Source organism: Periplaneta americana, chromosome 6, assembly GCF_040183065.1.
Source record: "Periplaneta americana isolate PAMFEO1 chromosome 6, P.americana_PAMFEO1_priV1, whole genome shotgun sequence".
In the NCBI taxonomy this organism is placed as follows: Eukaryota; Metazoa; Arthropoda; class Insecta; order Blattodea; family Blattidae; genus Periplaneta; species Periplaneta americana.
Window position 1 is genome coordinate 64125184 of NC_091122.1, and position 19488 is coordinate 64144671.

The 19488-nt window shown below is 35.9% G+C and overlaps 1 protein-coding gene across 1 annotated transcript in view; it reads left to right on the forward strand.

Moving 5' to 3' along the window:
* The first annotated feature begins 5217 nt into the window (after window positions 1-5217).
* LOC138702246 (spondin-1-like) overlaps window positions 5218-19488 on the forward strand; it is a 221765-nt gene continuing 207494 nt past the window's right edge. Inside the window, exons 1-3 of the mRNA XM_069829834.1 lie at window positions 5218-5398; window positions 15865-16129; window positions 18657-18832. Of these exons, the coding sequence (XP_069685935.1) occupies window positions 5218-5398; window positions 15865-16129; window positions 18657-18832 (622 nt within the window). The remainder of the gene's footprint in view (window positions 5399-15864; window positions 16130-18656; window positions 18833-19488) is intronic.

The window sequence follows — 19488 nt, forward strand, 5'->3', positions numbered from 1 at the left end:
TCATCATATGATAAAGGATGAGTGAAACAAAGAAAAATTCTCTCCGGTACCGGGATTTGAACCCGGGTTTTCCGCTCTACGTGCTGACGCTCTGAGAGGATTCAGTCCGACATCGGGATGGGAATCCGTTGTGGCTTAGTGGATAGAGCGTCAGCACGTAGAACTGAAAACCCGGGTTCAAATCCCGGTGCCGGGGAGAATTTTTCTCTGTTCCACTCATCCCTCATCATAAGAATAAAGTAGTTACTGATCAAAGAAAATACTCTTCTCTGCCGGACCTTGTATTATGGACCGGGAGGATACATAAGAGTAAACGTAGGCAGACTGAAAAATAAGAGCAAGACACGTTCACATGAAGACGGAACAAGCTATTGGGCCTAATCCCTGAGGAGGAAAAGGATGAAGAGTGGAGGAAGAAGACGAACTCATTCTGACATTTTGGCTCACTAGCCGCTACCATTGATCCCACTCTTCCAATTCTTCCTAATGGACCTCTAGGGAGAACACCATTCTTTTATCAACTGTAAAAAAAACTGGATTCCTTTCTTTTCCCAGTTGTTACGAGTACTAACTTCGTTTATGATACTTTAATATGGGAGGTCGATTCCTAATTTCGAGACCTTCAAACTAAGAAATCGTCCCTTCTCAACTGACACCCTCCCAGTTGTTGCATTCCGCATTAGAACTTCGGACGAAACATTATACAGATAGCTCTGTTATCAACGAGGTTATGAATCGACACGTTACCCCTGTATAATAGCTCTTCCCAAACGTTTCCAATGCCACTTCTGTTATCAAGAGTTGAAAACAAAATTGACTGATATATTATACAGGGTGATTCATAAATACCTGTAAAAACTTTGTGGGTGTAATATAGAGGTAAAGCTAAAGCTAAAATGTTCTGTGCAACTTTTCCCGCAAATCCTTACTTTCAGAGTTATGATGCAAAATGTCCTATCTTGCTAGGTATAAAAAACCTGGACCAGTAAAACCTTCGGATGTGTAATGCTCGCCTACATAGCGACTGCGTTAGATGTTTGTTATTCGTACACCCCTATTACGTACAGTTGATTTCGACTTGATAAGACTTCGTTCACTCTACTGATCTTAGAATTTTACAGACCCCGTTCAACTCATTCCGAACTGTTTCATAGCTATTTTGATGTCACTGCTGTAGTTATGCTACGTTCAGAATTTGAGTGGCGTAAACGAGCGCCTTCATACGACCCCAAAGGTAGAAGTCTGGTGATCTGGGTGGCCAAATAACTGGTACTGCACGATCTATCTTACCGTACACAACTGAAGCCTACTGAACTAACGACAAAATGAATGTGTACCTACGGGGCGTGGTGACTGTAGGAACTGCAACAGTGCCATACAACTAAACATACTACGGACAGTAAACAAAGTCCTATCAGGTCGGAATCAACTGTAGTGGGATGTACGAATAAGAAACATCTATCACAGTCGCTATGTATGCGAACGTGACACAGCCGAAGGCTTCACTGGCCCATGTTTTTTATGCCTGGCAAGATGGCACTATGCATCATAACTCTGAAAGTAAGGACTTGCGGAAAAAGTTGTTTAGAATATTTTAGTTTTATTTTTATCTCTACATTACACCTATAAAGTTGTTACAGGTATTTATGAATCACTCTGTATAATATAGACTTGAGTCGTTACTCAGTTTTGTTCATAAAGATAGATGTTTTTTCTTTATTTGAGACCAGAGAACGCAACTTCGCAGACAAAAGACAATATTGTCGGACTAAGATTAAGCTTCGGCCATCTGTCGACACAAGAATCGCGAAAGACCGACGACAATGGAGGATCCTCACAAATCGAAGTGCAATTCAAAGTAGTTCTAATAAGTAGAGAAACTCTCAGTGTCAACGTTGGCAGTATTGTCTCAATACACGATTGCAAACTCAAGTTCTTCTTCCATACACCATCACCATGACAGTCTAAAGTTACAAATCGTGATGGCAAACTTCTAAGGGGAAGAACGTACAGTCCGCATTTAACGAGAAGATCCGAGCAAGGAATGCGAGTTTTCCCCCCACTCTTATAACCTATCCCCGCCTCGGAGCCGGCCGTCCATTGACTGAGCCTTGCTTGTACCAGCCGGCCAATGACATCACTCCCATCCACCTGCTCCTTCAAGAACGCTGAGTTACTTATTACTCTCTCCACTTACCTCGCAAGAACCATACTCCCCTCGCAGGGATCCTCTCGTGAAATTTGGACAGTATGCACGTGTTTCATATCCAAATAATTAAAAAATATTATTTCCTTGTTCTTTGTTCATTTTCCAGACGTTTTTTTTATGTTCTAGTGATATTTAACTTATTTTATATTTTTGTTTTCATATTTTCCGAAAATGGTATATCTATAATGTGATAAGTTGAGCTATCCTACTCGTAATCATAATTTTCCTTAATGTGTGTACTTAAAAATACATATTGCATTCATTGTATGCTTTGTACTGCACTATTTTATTAGTACTATTATTATTATTATTATTATTACTATTATTATTTATTATTATTATTATTATTATTATTATTATTATCAATAATTGTCTTATTGTTTTTATACTTTGTATCTCTAATTTATTTTGACCTGCTGTTCACATTTTATTATGCTTTTTCCTTTCTTTCTGTATGTTATATGTTATGTCTGATTTCTACTTACTTGTTGTTTACATTTTATTATTATCTTATTCAGTTTTGTGTGTAAAATTGTAGTGTACTTTGTAAATTTGTAGTGTTTTTGTAACGCAGTTTTACTCCTGGTTGAGTGTTAGAGAAGGCCGTATGGCCTTAACTCTGCCAGGTTAAATAAATCATTATTATTATTATTATTATTATTATTATTATTATTATTATTATTATTATTATTATTATTATTATAAGTTATAGAACAGGTTATGATCTTTGATTACTTAGGACTAATGATACCATCACCAGAGTATTACATACAGAAGTGCAAACTGAAGGAAATAAAGCCGCAGGGACAGCTGGATGTTTGAATGATATTGTACTGGGACCTAAAAAAATATGTTAAATAAGAATCAAAAGCAAATTTTTGTGAATCAGCAATAAGACCAATATTAACCTATTCTGCTGAAACATAGACATTGTAGAAACATACCAGTTATCAGAGACAACAGAAATGGCTGTTCTCAGAAAATATTGTAAAGATAACCAGTTATGACAGAGTAATATGTAATACCATCAGAGAAAAATGTAATATTCGAGCAATAGGTGACTGAGTCATAAAACAAGGAACAGGATGACACCATCATATATCTAGAATGTCATATGACAGAATACTAACTCCTGGACGTCTTGGGGAAAAGACGGAAAGAGTCTGTATGGAACAGTTTTAAGCCTACAATAAATAATAAGATAACTTCATGCAGTCCTTAATACATGTGTTATATTTTCCAGTTATTGATTTTATATTTTATGTACCCTACTCGACTACTAAATTACTAACTTTAAAATATTTATTACATAAAATAAATATATCCCAGCTGAATCCTATGTTAAAATACATTATACAACTTCTCATTACATATATTATTTACTTTTAACAAACAGAATTATTTACTTTTCAACTGAAGATTCGTCATGTTAAACACGCTCGTATTATTTTATATTATTATTATTATTATTATTATTATTATTATTATTATTATTATTATTATTATTTAATCTAAGTTTGGTTCGATTCTCAATGCAAGAAAATCACAAGCAATCCTAGTGGGACATCAACGTCTATTATGCAATATTATTCCTGCTCTTCGAGTCAAGTTAAACGACACAATAATCCTTTGTGCTTCCTGTGTTAAAAACCTTGGAGTTTACTTTGATACACATTTAAACTGGAATAACCAAGTAACCCATATTACCAAAAAAGTGCTTTCCATACTACATTCCTTAAACAGTATTCGAAAATTTCTTCCGCTATCACTCAAGAAAATACTAGTGGAAACACTAGTAATGCCCCACTTCGATTATTGTGATTTTCTACTGACTGACTTCAATGTCAACCAGTCACAAAAATTACGTGTTTATAATTCTTGTGTTCGCTTCGTCTGCTATGTCCGTCGCGCTAACCACATTACCCCATCCTTCCAAACTCTAAAATGGCTACGGCTTAACGAACATAGAAATTTTCATTCTCTTGTTCTCCTTTTCCAAGTCCTTCACACTTCTATACCTACCTACCTTGCCTCCCGTTTCAGTTACCTGTCATCATATCATAATCTCTTCACTCACGTAAAATAAACGCATACTAGCCATACCAACACATAAGTCATCATGGTATTCATCATCATACACTATCTCGCTCTCGCGCTTGTGGAATACCCTACCCAGTGACATCAGAGACTGTCGGAATTTAGTAGCGTTCAAAAGCAAACTTATTAAGCATTTTCTTACTGCGTAGAGTAGGTTTAATTTTTACTTAATAAAAGAAATGCTTCTCTCTTCTTAGCTTTTACAATAAACTGTCTAGCTTTTATTAATCAGTTAATCTTTTAGTACTTTGATTTTTATTGTAGGGTAAACGCGGGTGAATCGGATTGGAGGACGAATCGGATCAGTTAATATAAATTGCTGGTCCTAGAGTGCGCTAGTGAGTTCTTGCTGATACCATCCTCTGAAGTCAAAGAATGCTAGTATTTGATCATAAGAAGTTGGCGTGTGTACGACCTGCTGGTGATAAATAGACTACTTTTTATAAGTTTGAGGTACGTAGGTGTTCTGAATTTGCCATTTTGTTATTTTTTAGCTCTGGATTAAACAATTTTTTGAACACACATTATTAAAACTTACGCAACAAGTTATGTAGTAGGAAAGAACAGTCTGTCTTGATTCAATAACCTCACCTGATGTTCTCATTTATTTGCTGCCAGTGCTGCCAATTTGCAAATATGTATTTCTGTGCATGTGCGGGCGAAACGGATCAGTGAATGGCGGGTAATTTGAATTGCTTATTTTATATAGAAATGGCAATATTGTTTTTTTTTTTTTAATTCCGGATGGGTAGACTTCAGCACAAGAAAGACCCAGACAAATTGCTTGTCTTCTGACTTCACCAGAGAACACAGCACAAATGAAGAGAAAGCAAGAATTAAAAAACGAGAAGATAAATAGTAAGAAAGGATGCAGAATGAACAGAAAAAATGTGCAAAGAGAAAGTGAGGACATGATTGAGATTAACGATAGTGATGATGACGACGACGACGATGATGATGATTATGATGAGGAGGATGAGGATGTGGTTGTAGAAATAGACAATGAAGGGAGTGATGACATTTGCCAATTTTGTATGTTGAAATATTCTGATCCCAAGTCTGTGAAGAAAGGAGAATGGATCCAGTGCCAACGTAAGGGTGAATGGTACTACGAGGTGTGTGTGTGGGAGCTAAGGGGAGAAAGATGTTTATCTGTGGAAAATGTGTTTGAAAACAGAGAAACTAAGAAATGTGATTTTGCTATTACTGAGCTTCTAATTTTGTATCTTATAGCATGAATAATAAGTTTCCACTGCTTTTTCTTTCAATCCGACTCACCCGCAATACCAATCCTATTCACCCGCCACTGGAGGATGATTCGGATCAATTTTAACAACCAATTAAGTTGAAAAAAAATAAAACCTAATAACTATTTCTGACAGACTGTTGCGTCAGACTTGAAGTTAATGAAATTATCTTTCAGCGGACAGTAAGAGACGCAAGAATTAACAGCGTATTACCACTTTTAATTATAATTATTTTAAAAATGATCCGATCACCCGCGTTTACCTTATTTGTAAATTTAATACTAATTGTAATTGTAATTGTAATTGTATTCTAAATATTGTAGTTGTAATCCCTTGGTAGAGGGGAAGAGAAGGCCTGATGGCATTATCTCTACCAGGTTAAATAAATAAATAAATCTCAACACTTCCGCTGCTTGAGCTTTTTTTTATTTTCATCAAATTCTTACCCCAACACGTGTTTTGTGGACATAACGTCTACACCAGTGACAGCTCACAGCTGTCCTCACGTCATCAAATTCCCACGGTTTCATTATATTGAAATGAGTTTCATGAAGAGCAATTTTTAATTTTTTTCGCGCATGTTTTCCTAAATAGACATTTCTTGCATTCACTGACCTAACATAAAAGAAAATTACCACCAACTACATGTGTAAATTCTTAAAAAAAAAAAAAAATTAATTGATTAACTAGTGGATTTACTCGTGTTAATTATGCAAGATTTGTCCGGCTTACAGCTGTTTCAGTGCTTACGCACCATCCTCAGAGCCTACTAGATCACATAATTAACACGAGTAAATCCACTAGTTAATCAATTAATTATATTCAAATGTTAAAAGTACTGTACGCAAGATTCAAGATTCAAAATGAAAAAAAAACTAATTGTGATAACATTAACCACAGATAACTAGATTAACATGTCTTAGACGGCCGCTCCCAGAGTTTGAAAATCACTGGTCTATAATGGTATTTACCATTACACGTTGAGAACGGTCAGAAACAAAATCATTGAAGCTGCGTTTTAATCAATCATTTTGTGAAAATTTGGAATAAGGACTTCAAAATAATCTCGAATGGACTTGAGAGTAGTAATAAAAGTTATTTCATATGCATACTTTTTAAATGAATAAAATTCTTGGAATAGTTTAGGAGAAAAGTCTGTGAGCGGACGAAGCGAAGAGAAAGATAATTGTATCAGGGATGCTAAGAATACGTACATTCGAATTTTCTGTATCTGGAAGTAATCTTCGGAAGTCTCTGACATGACTAGAGGCACTTCCTTTTTATTGTTAAGGGTGCAGGTCGATCTACAACATCCATTTTCATTCTTCGTCAGTACTTCACTGTTCGTGCGGTAGTGTGGTGTCAGGTTTACTTAAGTGAAAATGTTTTCGAAACGATGCAAAGTCGATAGTGAGTGTAGAAAGTATAATGAATCTTGGCTCGGTAATTATTTTGTGAAAGAGCATGGAAATAAAGTGATTTATGTTATTTGCAACGACATCATAGCTGTAATGAAGGAATATAATATTAAAAGACATTACCAGACAAAACACGCCCATGATTTTGATAAATTCAAGGGAAACGAACGTGAAAAGCCGACCTCGGCATTGATCTCCATGTTTTCTTCAACATATGTATGTGAACAAACATTTTCGAAAACGAAAATTCAGAAATCAAGATTAAGATCAAGCTTAAATGACGAGCATCTTTAAGACGTGTTACTTCTGAGCACCACAGAGAAGAGACTGGATATCGACAATTTATTAGCTTGAAAACACCAGTTCCACACTTCTCATTATGTGAGTAATTATGCATGCCCTTTTATTTAATTACTTTTCAAAATTAAGTAATCCAAAATTTATAAAATCAATTAATTAATTTAATTATAGTCTGTTTTGTCGTAACATTAACACAAAATTACAGTGCTTTTTTTTTTTAATATTAAGTCGTACCTTGAAATATGGCCCGAGGTCAGTCACTAGAGTAATTATTGGCCCCTCATGGTACAAAGTTTGGACGCCCCTGGCATATATCATATATGACATCGTATCACATAATATCATATATCATAATATCATATATCACATATATTATATCATATATCACATATATCATATCATATATCACATATATCAGACCATAACATAAAGTATATCATACCATATCATATATCACATATATCATATCATATATTATATACAGTATATCATATATCATAATATCACATCACATACAGTATATCATACCATATCATATATCATATATCACATATATCATATTAATATTATATTATATTAATATAGGTGTTCCCCAACGCACAGTTCTAGGACCTATTCTATTTTTAATATATATATTAATGACTTATTAAAAATTGACTTACAACAATACAATGGTGTTCACTATTCTTATGCAGATGACACAGTTTTACTTTTTGGTGGAAAAACTTCGTATGATGCATATAATAATTGAAATAATGGACTTAAATTAATAAAAAAATGGTTTGACATAAATTACCTTTCTATCAACGAAAATAAAACCATAATTATTCCATTCTCATTATCTGAAAAATGTAACAAACGTCCTACATCTATATTAAGTATTAAATTACATAACTTGATTGTTGTCTTATACGGTGTAAATGTCCGATTATTAAAGAGTCCTCTGAAGTTAAGTATTTAGGCATAATTTTCGATAATCATTTAAAATGGAACCAACACATTAAGTACCTTTGTAATAAATTACGTAAAATAGTATATTATTTTGTTTTATTGAGGAATTACTTGTCAATAAGTTTATTACGCACAATATATTTAACTTTATTTCAGTCGGTAATTATATATGGAATTATAGGATGGGGTAGCTCATTTAAATCCAATTTTAATCCCTTTATTTATTACAGAAGAAAATAATTAAAATATGTCTTCATAAACCTATTGATTGTCCATCTCAAAATTTGTTTTTTGACTTTAATATACTTAACGTGACAAATTTATTATATTGTATTAATAAAATTCATACATAAAAATCGAAATAATTTTGAATTGTATTCTCATAGTTATGAAACAAAAGGTATGAATTCTTTAAGATTGTTTGAACCAAAATGCAACACTGTTATAGTATTTAATCATCGTAGTAATTTAGGCCAAAGAATATATAACAAATTTATATTTAAATATCCTAATCTTGTCAATTCTAATAGTTCTAGTATTAAATTTAAAAAGTTACGTATGGATTTTATAAAAATTGAAAAATTGTAAATTAAAATTTATATACTATAATTGCATAGTAGACATAAGACAGATTGTATTGTATACTTATTAATTTCAATTCAGGAATCCGCCCCTGAGCACGAGTTCTCCTCTTTCAGGGGCGAGCTAAAGTTTTTTTTCTGTATATATTATATGTTATGTAATAATTATTAGCAAAATAATAAATATCATATATCATATCATATATCACATATATAATATCATATCGGATCATATCATATATTATATCATATATCACATAGAGTATATCATACCATATCATATATCACATATCATATCATATATCATATCATATCATATCATATCATATCATATCATATCATATCATATCACATCATATCATATATCACATCATATATCATATCATATCATATTATATCATATCATATCATATCATATCATATCATATCATATCATATCATATCATATCATATCATATCATATTCTAATAGTATTTCTACTCTTACTTATTTTCCAGAAGAACAGAAATGCTGAATTTATATTTCAAAAGCTTTGAACATAACGAAACTTCTGTCTACAGAAATGCAGTACTCGAATCTTCCGTTAGCATCAGACTTCAGGTAAATACGAAAGTTATTGAAGTGCAATGTGATTATTTGTGAACATATGTGCAGAAATTTGAACACGGTAAATACGAGCGCTTCCGAACATCTGTTGGTATTGATCTTCATGTGGACCAACTTGGCGTATTCCAATATTGAACTGTACATCCCTCACTCTCGTAACTCTTCTTACATTGCATTTCTCAGTGTACGCGGTGGTAGAAACGGGCTGTTTTATTAGGACGCAGTGCAAAATTGCACGTAAACCACACAACCATCCCATCGCTTAGGTAAAACCTCAGTCAGAACACGTGGATTTATCTTGTGACTGCCGCAAGCGCTCTACATTATATACTGCTCCAAAATAACGTGGAATTTTCAGCGCTGTTCTGTGGCATTATTCAGAATAATATTTCTGTATGTTTTGGTTGTAATTACAGATGAATCATACCTATATATATATATAGGTATGATTTTAATAAGGTACACTCAGGTAGTTCAGTTATATTAACTTTCCAGGCCTATATACAGAGTGTTAAAAAAAAAGTTTCCAATATTTTAGGAGGTGCTAGTAAGAGTCAAAACAAGAAAATAATGTCTAATAAACATGGGCCCTACAACACATACTTTCCTTGTTAATACGATGTGCTCAATGTGACCTCCATTCATGGCAATGCATTCCTCTGCCCTTCACGCACTCTTTGAAATTTGTTTTAATACGTTAATAACAAAGTCCTGATAACGATCCCCAGTTAATCTCTGTGGTAGCACGTATGGTCCTATTAATCTATCACCAAGAACGTCTGTCCATAAATTGATTGAGAATCGGTGCTGATGCCTTGTTTCTTCAACTGCATGGGGATTTTTACCAGCCCACTCATGCTGATTACGAAAATTCACAACACCATATCTGCTGAACCCCGCTCATAACCGCAACCAGACTTTTGTTTTCAGTATTTCTTGCGACGTTTCAGTATTTCATGCCAGGGATGTCAACTACGACATGATTATCTGGTAGTCTGCTGCGTTGTAAGGCAGAAAAATCCATTGCCATGAATGGACGTCACATTGAGCACCTACTATGAACAAGTGATCAGATCTCAGAAAGCATGTGTCGTAGGACCCATGTTTATTAGACATTATATTCTTCTACAATTTGGAATTTCTCGTTAGTCCATTATATGAGATGAAGCAGAACAGTCGTGATAGACTGGGATATTTTTTGGCTATGAATGATTCTCATTTTAAGCATCTGTGATAAAGTTTGGTTAGTTATAGTTTTTTGTTTAGTTTTATGGCTTATTCAACATGATTTTACATACTTATTTGTCTCAAGTTTAAGCCCTGGAAACAAGTTTAATAAATTCTTAAAATACATGAAACGGGTGAATGGGTAAAGTTTCTACGCATTTATACGTAAAATGTAATGGAGTTTCGGAATATGTAAATTTTAATATAGGATGCCGTTTAAAGAAATTAGTTTATTGTCACACCTTGTTTGAATAACTAACTGTTTTCGAACACTGACATAATATTGTATGGTTTATCTCCAGCAGTTTTTATATAAATATTTTTTGTAAAATTAAAATTTAAGAAGTTATTAACAATATTCCATACTTATTGTTCACTCTGTATAATACATTTTCACTAATATTGAATAGATAGACATGATATTACTACCATGTTTCAAGTTTCATACTGCAATTTGAGTTTCGTTTGCTATTTAACGGGAAACGTGTACATCGATATTGGAGAAAATGGCTGCCCTACCAACAGACCACAGCTAAGTCTGCTCAATATATACGATGTAACAGTGTTATCGCTCTTCGCCTTGCATTCAACAGAAATTTGGACGTTCTGATCCTCCCGCGTCGTCAGTCCGAAGGCAATTTCGCGACGAAGGATGCATATGTCATCAAGGAAAAGGACGCGCTGAGAGGCCAAGTATTATTGAAGAGGCGGTAAATAGAGTACGTGAAAGTTTCATGCGGATCACTTAAAAATCAGCGCGGAGAGCCAGTCGACAACAGACGACATCTTCTGTACATGGCCATCCCGTTCACCGGATCTCAGGGTGTATGATTTCTTCCTGTGGGGTTTATCAAGGACAATATTAGGTCACCTTAAATTCAATGACGTTGACGGAATTGAAAAGGCGTATCAATACTGCGATCGGAAACGTCACACAATACAGGCTTAGAGGGCTTGGCGAGAATAGGATAACCGTCTGGACATCTACTGTGTCACACATGGAATGCATTTAAGGTCGAACTTCACATGGCAGTATCATGTACTTCCCTTCAATATTTCTGTTCATTATTAGTTTAATTATAGTATTACAAAATCTAATAATCCAATAATTTGTGGACACGGGTTTAAAACAGCAGAAATGGTTAATTATGGATGAGGAATTTATAATTGTAGTATAATTATTTACATCACTTTCTAAATGATTAGAATTGTACTCATATGTACAAAACTAAACACTAACATAGATTGATGACTTGTTATTGCTTCTTGAAATAGTTACTATTATGGACTCTTGTTTAAAAATGCAGTATAAACTACTAGGTTATTTAGCGGAGATTGAATTTATGATAATGATATGGTATTTGGTGAGATAAGGCCGAGGATTCGCCAGGTGGTTACCTAACATTAGCCTTACTGTTGGGAAAACCTCGGAAAACCTAAACCACATAACCAGCCCAAGCGAGAATCGGACCCGAAGACCTCATCAGTAGGCAAGTGCCCATGTCGCTTGAGCTACTCTGGTGGCCATAACTAATATTAAAAATATTTAAACAGGTATAAGCACAGCCTAGACATCTCATACTCTTTGATAGTACTATCTTTTTCTGCCCCTAAATTTTCTCTCGTTCACCATTCCTTCCAGTGCATCCTAATTGATGTCCATTCCTGGAAATACTGCTTGATAAACTAAACATATAAGTTCCCTTCTTTTCCCAGCTCTTATGATATTGCCAATACTTAACTTCGAACGCTGGATGTTGTTACATTCATGACATGCTATAAAAACTCGAGAACTTCACGCCAGTATCACTATGGTAACAATTGTAGAAACTTCTAGAGAACTTTTGATTTTTCTTCATTAAGACGTCTTTGCCCACGAAAAAATATTTTTAAAATATATGGTTAGATTCCGCATTGAAAGTACAAATAAACATATATTTTTTACTGGTTGATAAGAATGTATTGAAAATATCAAATAACGAAAATAAATAGTACGCGCGTGAACTAACCAGCTGACTGTGAGGCGAGAGCTAGCCGAGGCAAGCAAGGCCAGGAGACATAAACACGTGATGTTTCGTCTAGTAGCGCATAGCTGGGCTAGCTTTATCACAAGTTTTCATAAACACAGGAGCAAAATGACGCCCAACGCTCGCTTATTTTCAGCTCTCGGCCAGTGCGTGCGGTACTGCGCCGTTCAAGTCTAGGCGTGTGAAAATAATCAATTTAATACCCTCAAAACTTATTGCCGAGCCACTAAGAAAACAATACCGAATCCCTCTTAATAATGCAAGGTTTTTTCTCAATATTTTTTACATTTTTACAAATGGGCAAATAGCCTAAAAGTAAGTAAAATCAGATTATCTGTCTCTCTGTATACAATAAAAATAAGGATTACTTCTTAACATAACCTACCAAATGGCAGCTTCAAAATGAGCTCCTGTTCACTGTTCTTCAGTAAATGGTTCCAGAGTTCTGAGCGCTGAAAGAGGCTTGTTTTTATAAAATACGCTAAATTTGTCGCTCAATAATACGAAAACCGTTTGACTTTCGATAGTATATTTTTGAAAATGCACTCTCCTCAGCACCTTGTATAAATAGGGAAAAAAATAGAGTATTAAAAAATGCGAGATTTTTTACTCAGCGATTTCATATGGAATAGCCCTTATGTATAACGATACCTGTTAAAATACATCTACGAAATGTGCAAATTGAAAGCGGTTTTCAAAAGACGAGACCAATCGAAAAGAAGAGCCAATGACTTGGTTGTCGTGTACGGGTGTCTCATAATATGAATAAAATAAGAGAGTGCGGCAACATCTTCGACACGCGTGTAACGCGTATAGCCGTATCAAGGCGCAGTAGTAACATTACACGTTAGAGAAGATGCGTGTGAAATATTGTCTCCCTCTAGAGAGACCAGCGGCGTAGTGCAGTCAATTATTTATGGGAAGTGTAAACCATCCTCCGAGACAGGGCTATAAAGACCCGCACAGATTCATCAGCTATCCAAACACTGACGTGCAGTGTGTATGCATGCAAATGACCTCTGAATCTCGTACTTGGCGATGTGAAATTGTATTTCGAATGGTTCCGCGGCGTTCCCTTAATCCTCTCTTCCCTTTTAAACGTCTAATACTTATTCCCTTTGAACGTGCAGCAGAGGAAACAGTGGGAATAATTAATTAGCAGTTCTCTGCTCCCCATTCGCTGCTATTCAATTTCCTTACGAAGACGCAACAATGTAATGATAACAATTATTAAAATATATCAGCAATAAATAATAGGCCTATAGTTTGGAACAGAAAATAATACAAATCGTAGTTAATTGTGTATTATTCGTCCAAATTCAGAAACTTTCCTGATATCTGACTGTACGATCCACTTAACGATAATCATCATCATCATCATCGTCGTCGTCCTTGCAGATATTAAGCCTAGTGGCCTGTTACGGTCTCCGTCCATCTTTTCAGGGGGCGTCCCAAAGATCGTCTTCCATGTGGTATATAGCGAGAATTTGTCTTCGGAGCCTGGAATGGTCCATTCTATTGACATGGTTAAGCCATTTTTGTCTATAGTGGTTGAGATGTTCATAAATAGATGTAATTTTCAATTATTTTGTAATTCATTCCTTTTGTGGTTAAGCAGCTGTAGCCGACAGTCCTCCTTAGAAATCTCATTTCCGCAGTTATAGGCGTTGAATATCTGAGTTTCGGACAGTCCAGGCCTCACTACCATACATGACGACAGGTCTTGCTAGAACTTTATATGCTTTCAACCTGGTATGTTTTTGGGTTTTCGTGGTTGAGAAAACCTGGTTAATGGTTCTTAAGGCTCCATTAAAATGTTGAATATTTTCAGATATATCAGTAGCAGGTAAATATGTCAAATTATACGCTAATATGTTTTCGCGGGATATCAGCCGAGTTAAGATTTTGGAATGCTCCAAGCTTTCGACTGCTATCTCTGCAGCCATCTTCAGGGAAGTGATGTCCGAACAGAAAGTCGAAAGGTTATATAGATGTGGCTGTCTCAGGTGAAACGGGATTGGTTGGCGGATCGGCCAATCCGGGGCCGGGAATTGTTCTGTTCGGACATCACTTCCCTGAAGATGGCTGCAGAGATAGCAGTCGAAAGCTTGGAGCATTCCAAAATCTTAACTCGGCTGATATCCCGCGAAAACATATTAGCGAACCAAAGCCGAGAAAGCCTCAAATCATACATGTCAAATTATAACCTAAATATTTAAATGAGTTTACCTGTTCTAACGTATGGGTCCCAATGTAAATTTTACTCCTAACTGGCTGTTTACTTTGGAACGCCATAATTTTTGTTTTGTTTGGGGAAATTTTCATATTGAAATTTTGTGCTGTTATATTCATATACTATATTAGGTATTGCAGCTCATCTTCATTTGTAGCAAAAAGAACCTGATCGTCTGCATCGTTCCCACCACGGTCTGCATATAATAATGTATATAGAGTATAATTTCGGAAGAGCGGAATGTTTCCGTGAATTGTTAGTTGCCAATATCTGATAATGAAGTTGATGTGTATATTGAATAAAAGTGGTGAAAGGGGGCATCCTTGACGAACTCCACAAATTATCGGCCTCCATTCAGTATGTTCTGATCCGATAGTAATTTTTATAATATTGTGGTTATATAGGGGAATCTCGGTAAATTTAGCAATATGGGAAATTTGGCAATATTCTTGTATTCCTTTTATTGCCAAATTTCCTCCAGAGTTTTAAGACGTTCAATGACACCTTCATATAGTGCAACATCTGACTGTACTTTTAGTTTTCGTTTCATTCGAATCCGCGCATTATAGTGACAGATATTGTTACTAATAGAAAGAAGTGTTGAATACTTCCTGTTGACGTGGTGGTTCTGTGGACGTGTGTAAACAAAGACGGAAAGAAAGTGTTCTTCATTACCTACGTATGTTTGTGCATTACATATCAAAAGCTGAGATTCCATACTATAAGGTAAGCCATTTATATAATTAATATTTTCTGTTAATAACTCATCAGGCCTTAGCTCGTTTTATGTTCTTCTTAGCAAAAAATGTTTTCTCCAGGGTAGTGTGAATTAGCCATTTTCCTTTATACTGATATATTGCTGCTCTCTTTGAACGAGAATGTGCACTGGATGGTAAAATTTAAGAGTAGGGACATGTGAGGGATTTTTACAGTCTTCAATGCAGCACTGTGTGTGTGGTGTGTTGCAGATATGCCAAGAGAACGAGGACATTATTCTGAAAAATATTCCAAAGATGATTTGCGGACTGCGATTGGGAGTGTTTTCAAAGATAGATCGTCGACTTATAAGGCTTCTAAGAAGTACAATGTGCCCTTTAACAACTTAAAGAGGTTTTTGTATGCGTCCTCAGGACCCGATGACGTTGTCATTCCCAAGAAAGGAAGACCCATAGCTCTAACCGTTGAGGAAGATCAAAAACTGGTGACATATGTAATCAAAATGCAAGAACTTGGGTTTGGGCTATCGGCAAAAGAAATTATAAGACAACCTTCAATATAGTTAATAAGAGTGGTCGGAAAAATCCATTCAATTCTTTTTTTTTTTTTTTGCTTTTGTTTTGTGTTTATGATGTTTAGTGACTTCTTGTCCGAGTAAATTAAGTCTTATAAACCTTGTACCACTGTTTTATTTTGAAAAATTTACTTTTTAATCCTATTGCCAAATTACCCCTGTACTATTGCCAATTTATACTGATGAAGCACCAAAGTATGGAAACATGTCATTTGTTGTTTATTAGTGTGTTATGTGTAAAGTAATTTAGAATTGTAGAATTTTCTTCAGAGGTTTATTGGGATTTAATGTCTAAACACATTCCATAATAGAGGAATATTTAATTTCAGAATATGTGACTACAAACTGTGTCAAAATACAAATATTGCCAAATTGGACGAGTCTCCCCTAATTCGTAAATTGTTCTTATAATTGCGTTCGGAACTGAATCATCTGCCAAAATTTGAAAGAGCTTATTTCTGTCAACACGGTCGAAAGTTTTTTCGTAATCAATAAAAGCCAAGTGAGTTCCTTTATTAAATTCCCTATGTTTTTCGATCAAAATCTTCAAAGTAAAATATCCATCTGCGCAAGATCTGCCTTTTCGAAAACCGTTTTGTTCTTCACCAATGAGAGTTTCGTAGTGGGCTTTTATCTTAAGAGCTATTATTCTTGAGAACATTTTGTATCCACTATTTAGGAGACTGATTCCTCTGTAGTTTGTGCAATCTTTGATATTGCCTTTCTTGAAGATTGGGATGATGATAGCTTTTACCATGATGTTGGTGGAGCCTCTCCTTCGTGTATTCTGTTCTAATAATAATGATAATAATAATAATAATAATAATAATAATAATAGTAATAATAATGAGATAATTTAAATAGTTACCCTATAATAATAACCATTAAACATTGAGAAACTTGAAACAACTGTTATTGTTAACAAGAATTATTTCAAAAATATTTCTTAGTTTACTCTTAAATGAATTTGTAAATGTACTTGAATTACAAGATAAGGAAAAGAAGCGACATATATGTAGTAATTATAAAGTATGTCACAGAGATATACTAAGTACAAATATTTACATACAGAGAACTTCATAAATTTTACAGAAGAAAGAGTTCGTCCAAAGGGCTGGATTCGGGAAGAGTACCTACAGTAAAACGCCCATTGCGTTTCCACGTTAAATGGCAATCTTAAGCGTTGACGTAAATAAGCCGTGCAACGGCGATCACCAGTAATGGAGATCAAAATTTGGCCGATTGGAGATACCAAAACTTTACCGTCATGACTCCAAGGACCGAAGGTTTCCACAGCAAAGGAGGTAAAGATATATTTGTTTAAAAGATGAGCATATTTATTGACTTTTTCTTCATGGCTAATTCAGCAGCAGATGATGCGCGTCTGGAGGTATTCGGCAAGTGAGATGGAGCTAGAGTGCCAACGCAAGTGGAGTCCCAAAGTAAAGATTTTCCTCTAGACCTGTGGTCGTCAGCACTCGCTGAAATGGGTAAAGGGTAAGCGGAGCCGTCCCGTATGCACCGCCGTGCAGCAGGAAGAGGTAGAGAGTATATCCGCTAGCAGCTACGAGTGCACCATAGTGCAGTGTGTTCTCCGCGGGTAAGAGACGCTAGGCCCAAGGTGCTCTGTGCTGATGACCGCTGCTCCAGACCATGGAATTAAGGTGATACCATCGGGTCGTTTACTATCCGCTCGACTAATACCTGGTGGTTCCAAAAGAGACGGGATGCCACAAGAAGTCGGAGATCTTTTAATGATATCATTAAGTGATGTATGTCTGGGAATGCGACCCTTGCTCCTCGCACAGCTGAGTGCATGATGTTTGGTTTGATGATTGACAATCTGTCACATTACTCGGTAGGGAATTCCAAAGTCGAGGAACAGCAATAGTGAAATAAGATGAATATGAGGATGTTCGGTGGGAGGGAATGGATAATATTGAGAAGTGTTGTTATCGTTGTCTAGATTATGGTGGGTGGATAAATTTTGAAAACGAGACGCGAGATAGACAGGAGTGTAGTGGAGTAATGCAATATATGAAAAAGGAGAGAAATGCAGTGGATTTTCCTATGATCTTCTAGATGGAGCCAGGACTACTTTTGAGGTATGGTGTTACGTGATCAGCCCGGCGAGTATTGCAGACGAAAAGTACGCACATATTATGAACACGCTGCAGTAATGGATCATATGTGGAGGCAAAGAGGAAGGAAGAAAATAGAAAACTATGAACGAACAGTAAGTTTACAACGCAGCGTGTTGTACATGTAGTAGAACGCGATCGTTCAGCGACGAATATGATTCACAGAAAAGGAGTGGTAGGCACAATAAGCCTCAGACTGCGGTGCGAGCATTCGGGACCGTGCTCCGTAAAAAAAGAACACTCTCCGGTAACCTCTCTCTCTTTTCATCTATCATTTGCTGTAGTTCAAAATTGGCTGGGGTGTAGTAGGGGTTTCTGATGCTCATAGAGGAAGATTTGGAGCTCCGAGACTTGAGCTTATCAGGTATTCGTTCGGGGATGAGACCTGGCTGTCAGAGCTGAAGCATGACGGCCCACCTGTCAGAATCGGATTGACAAATGTTACCCAGACCACCTATCTGACTAGGACAATAGTGGCAGATGTAGGACGCACATTGGGTCAATGTAAACCTAAATGCAAGGATTCGTCCTTGATACGGCCCACGAAAAACCAGGCCAAGATAGCAGTAGTTACGTCGCTCTTATTTCCGGCAGCCAATCACGTTGCAGGTGGACTACATTTAAAAGTGTGCGTCTTGTGATTCGCTGATGATGACGTTATGCATTTTCTAAGGCTCGATAAATACTTAATATAATCGCCCCCATTTTTGTTCTTTCGTTGGCGTTCGCAGAAAGCACACGAGGACGTTATTTTCCGCTCAATTATTTGCTGAATTACAGTGCGTTTGATTTAGTATCATAGGAGCTACGACAGGATAATGTTTAACGGTGTGGCAAATACATTCCTCGTCTGGTATCTCGGCAATGAAAGAACAAAAATGGCGAATGATACTACCTACCTAGAATTTATAGAGCCTTCACTTCCTAAGACGTAAGCAAAGAGGAGGAGTCACGCCGGGAATAACAGCGTCGCGACTATAGAGAACATTTCTTCCTGGGCTGTCCTCTTTTCCTTCTCCTGTCACTTTCTGCTTTTACTGTTGCTACCTCTCCTGTTTCGTTTCCCTCAATTTCCCCATTTCAATTACTTATCTTCACTTCTCTCGTACCCACTTCCCTTCTTCTTCCTCCCCTCTCTTCTGCCCTTTTTTACTTTTATT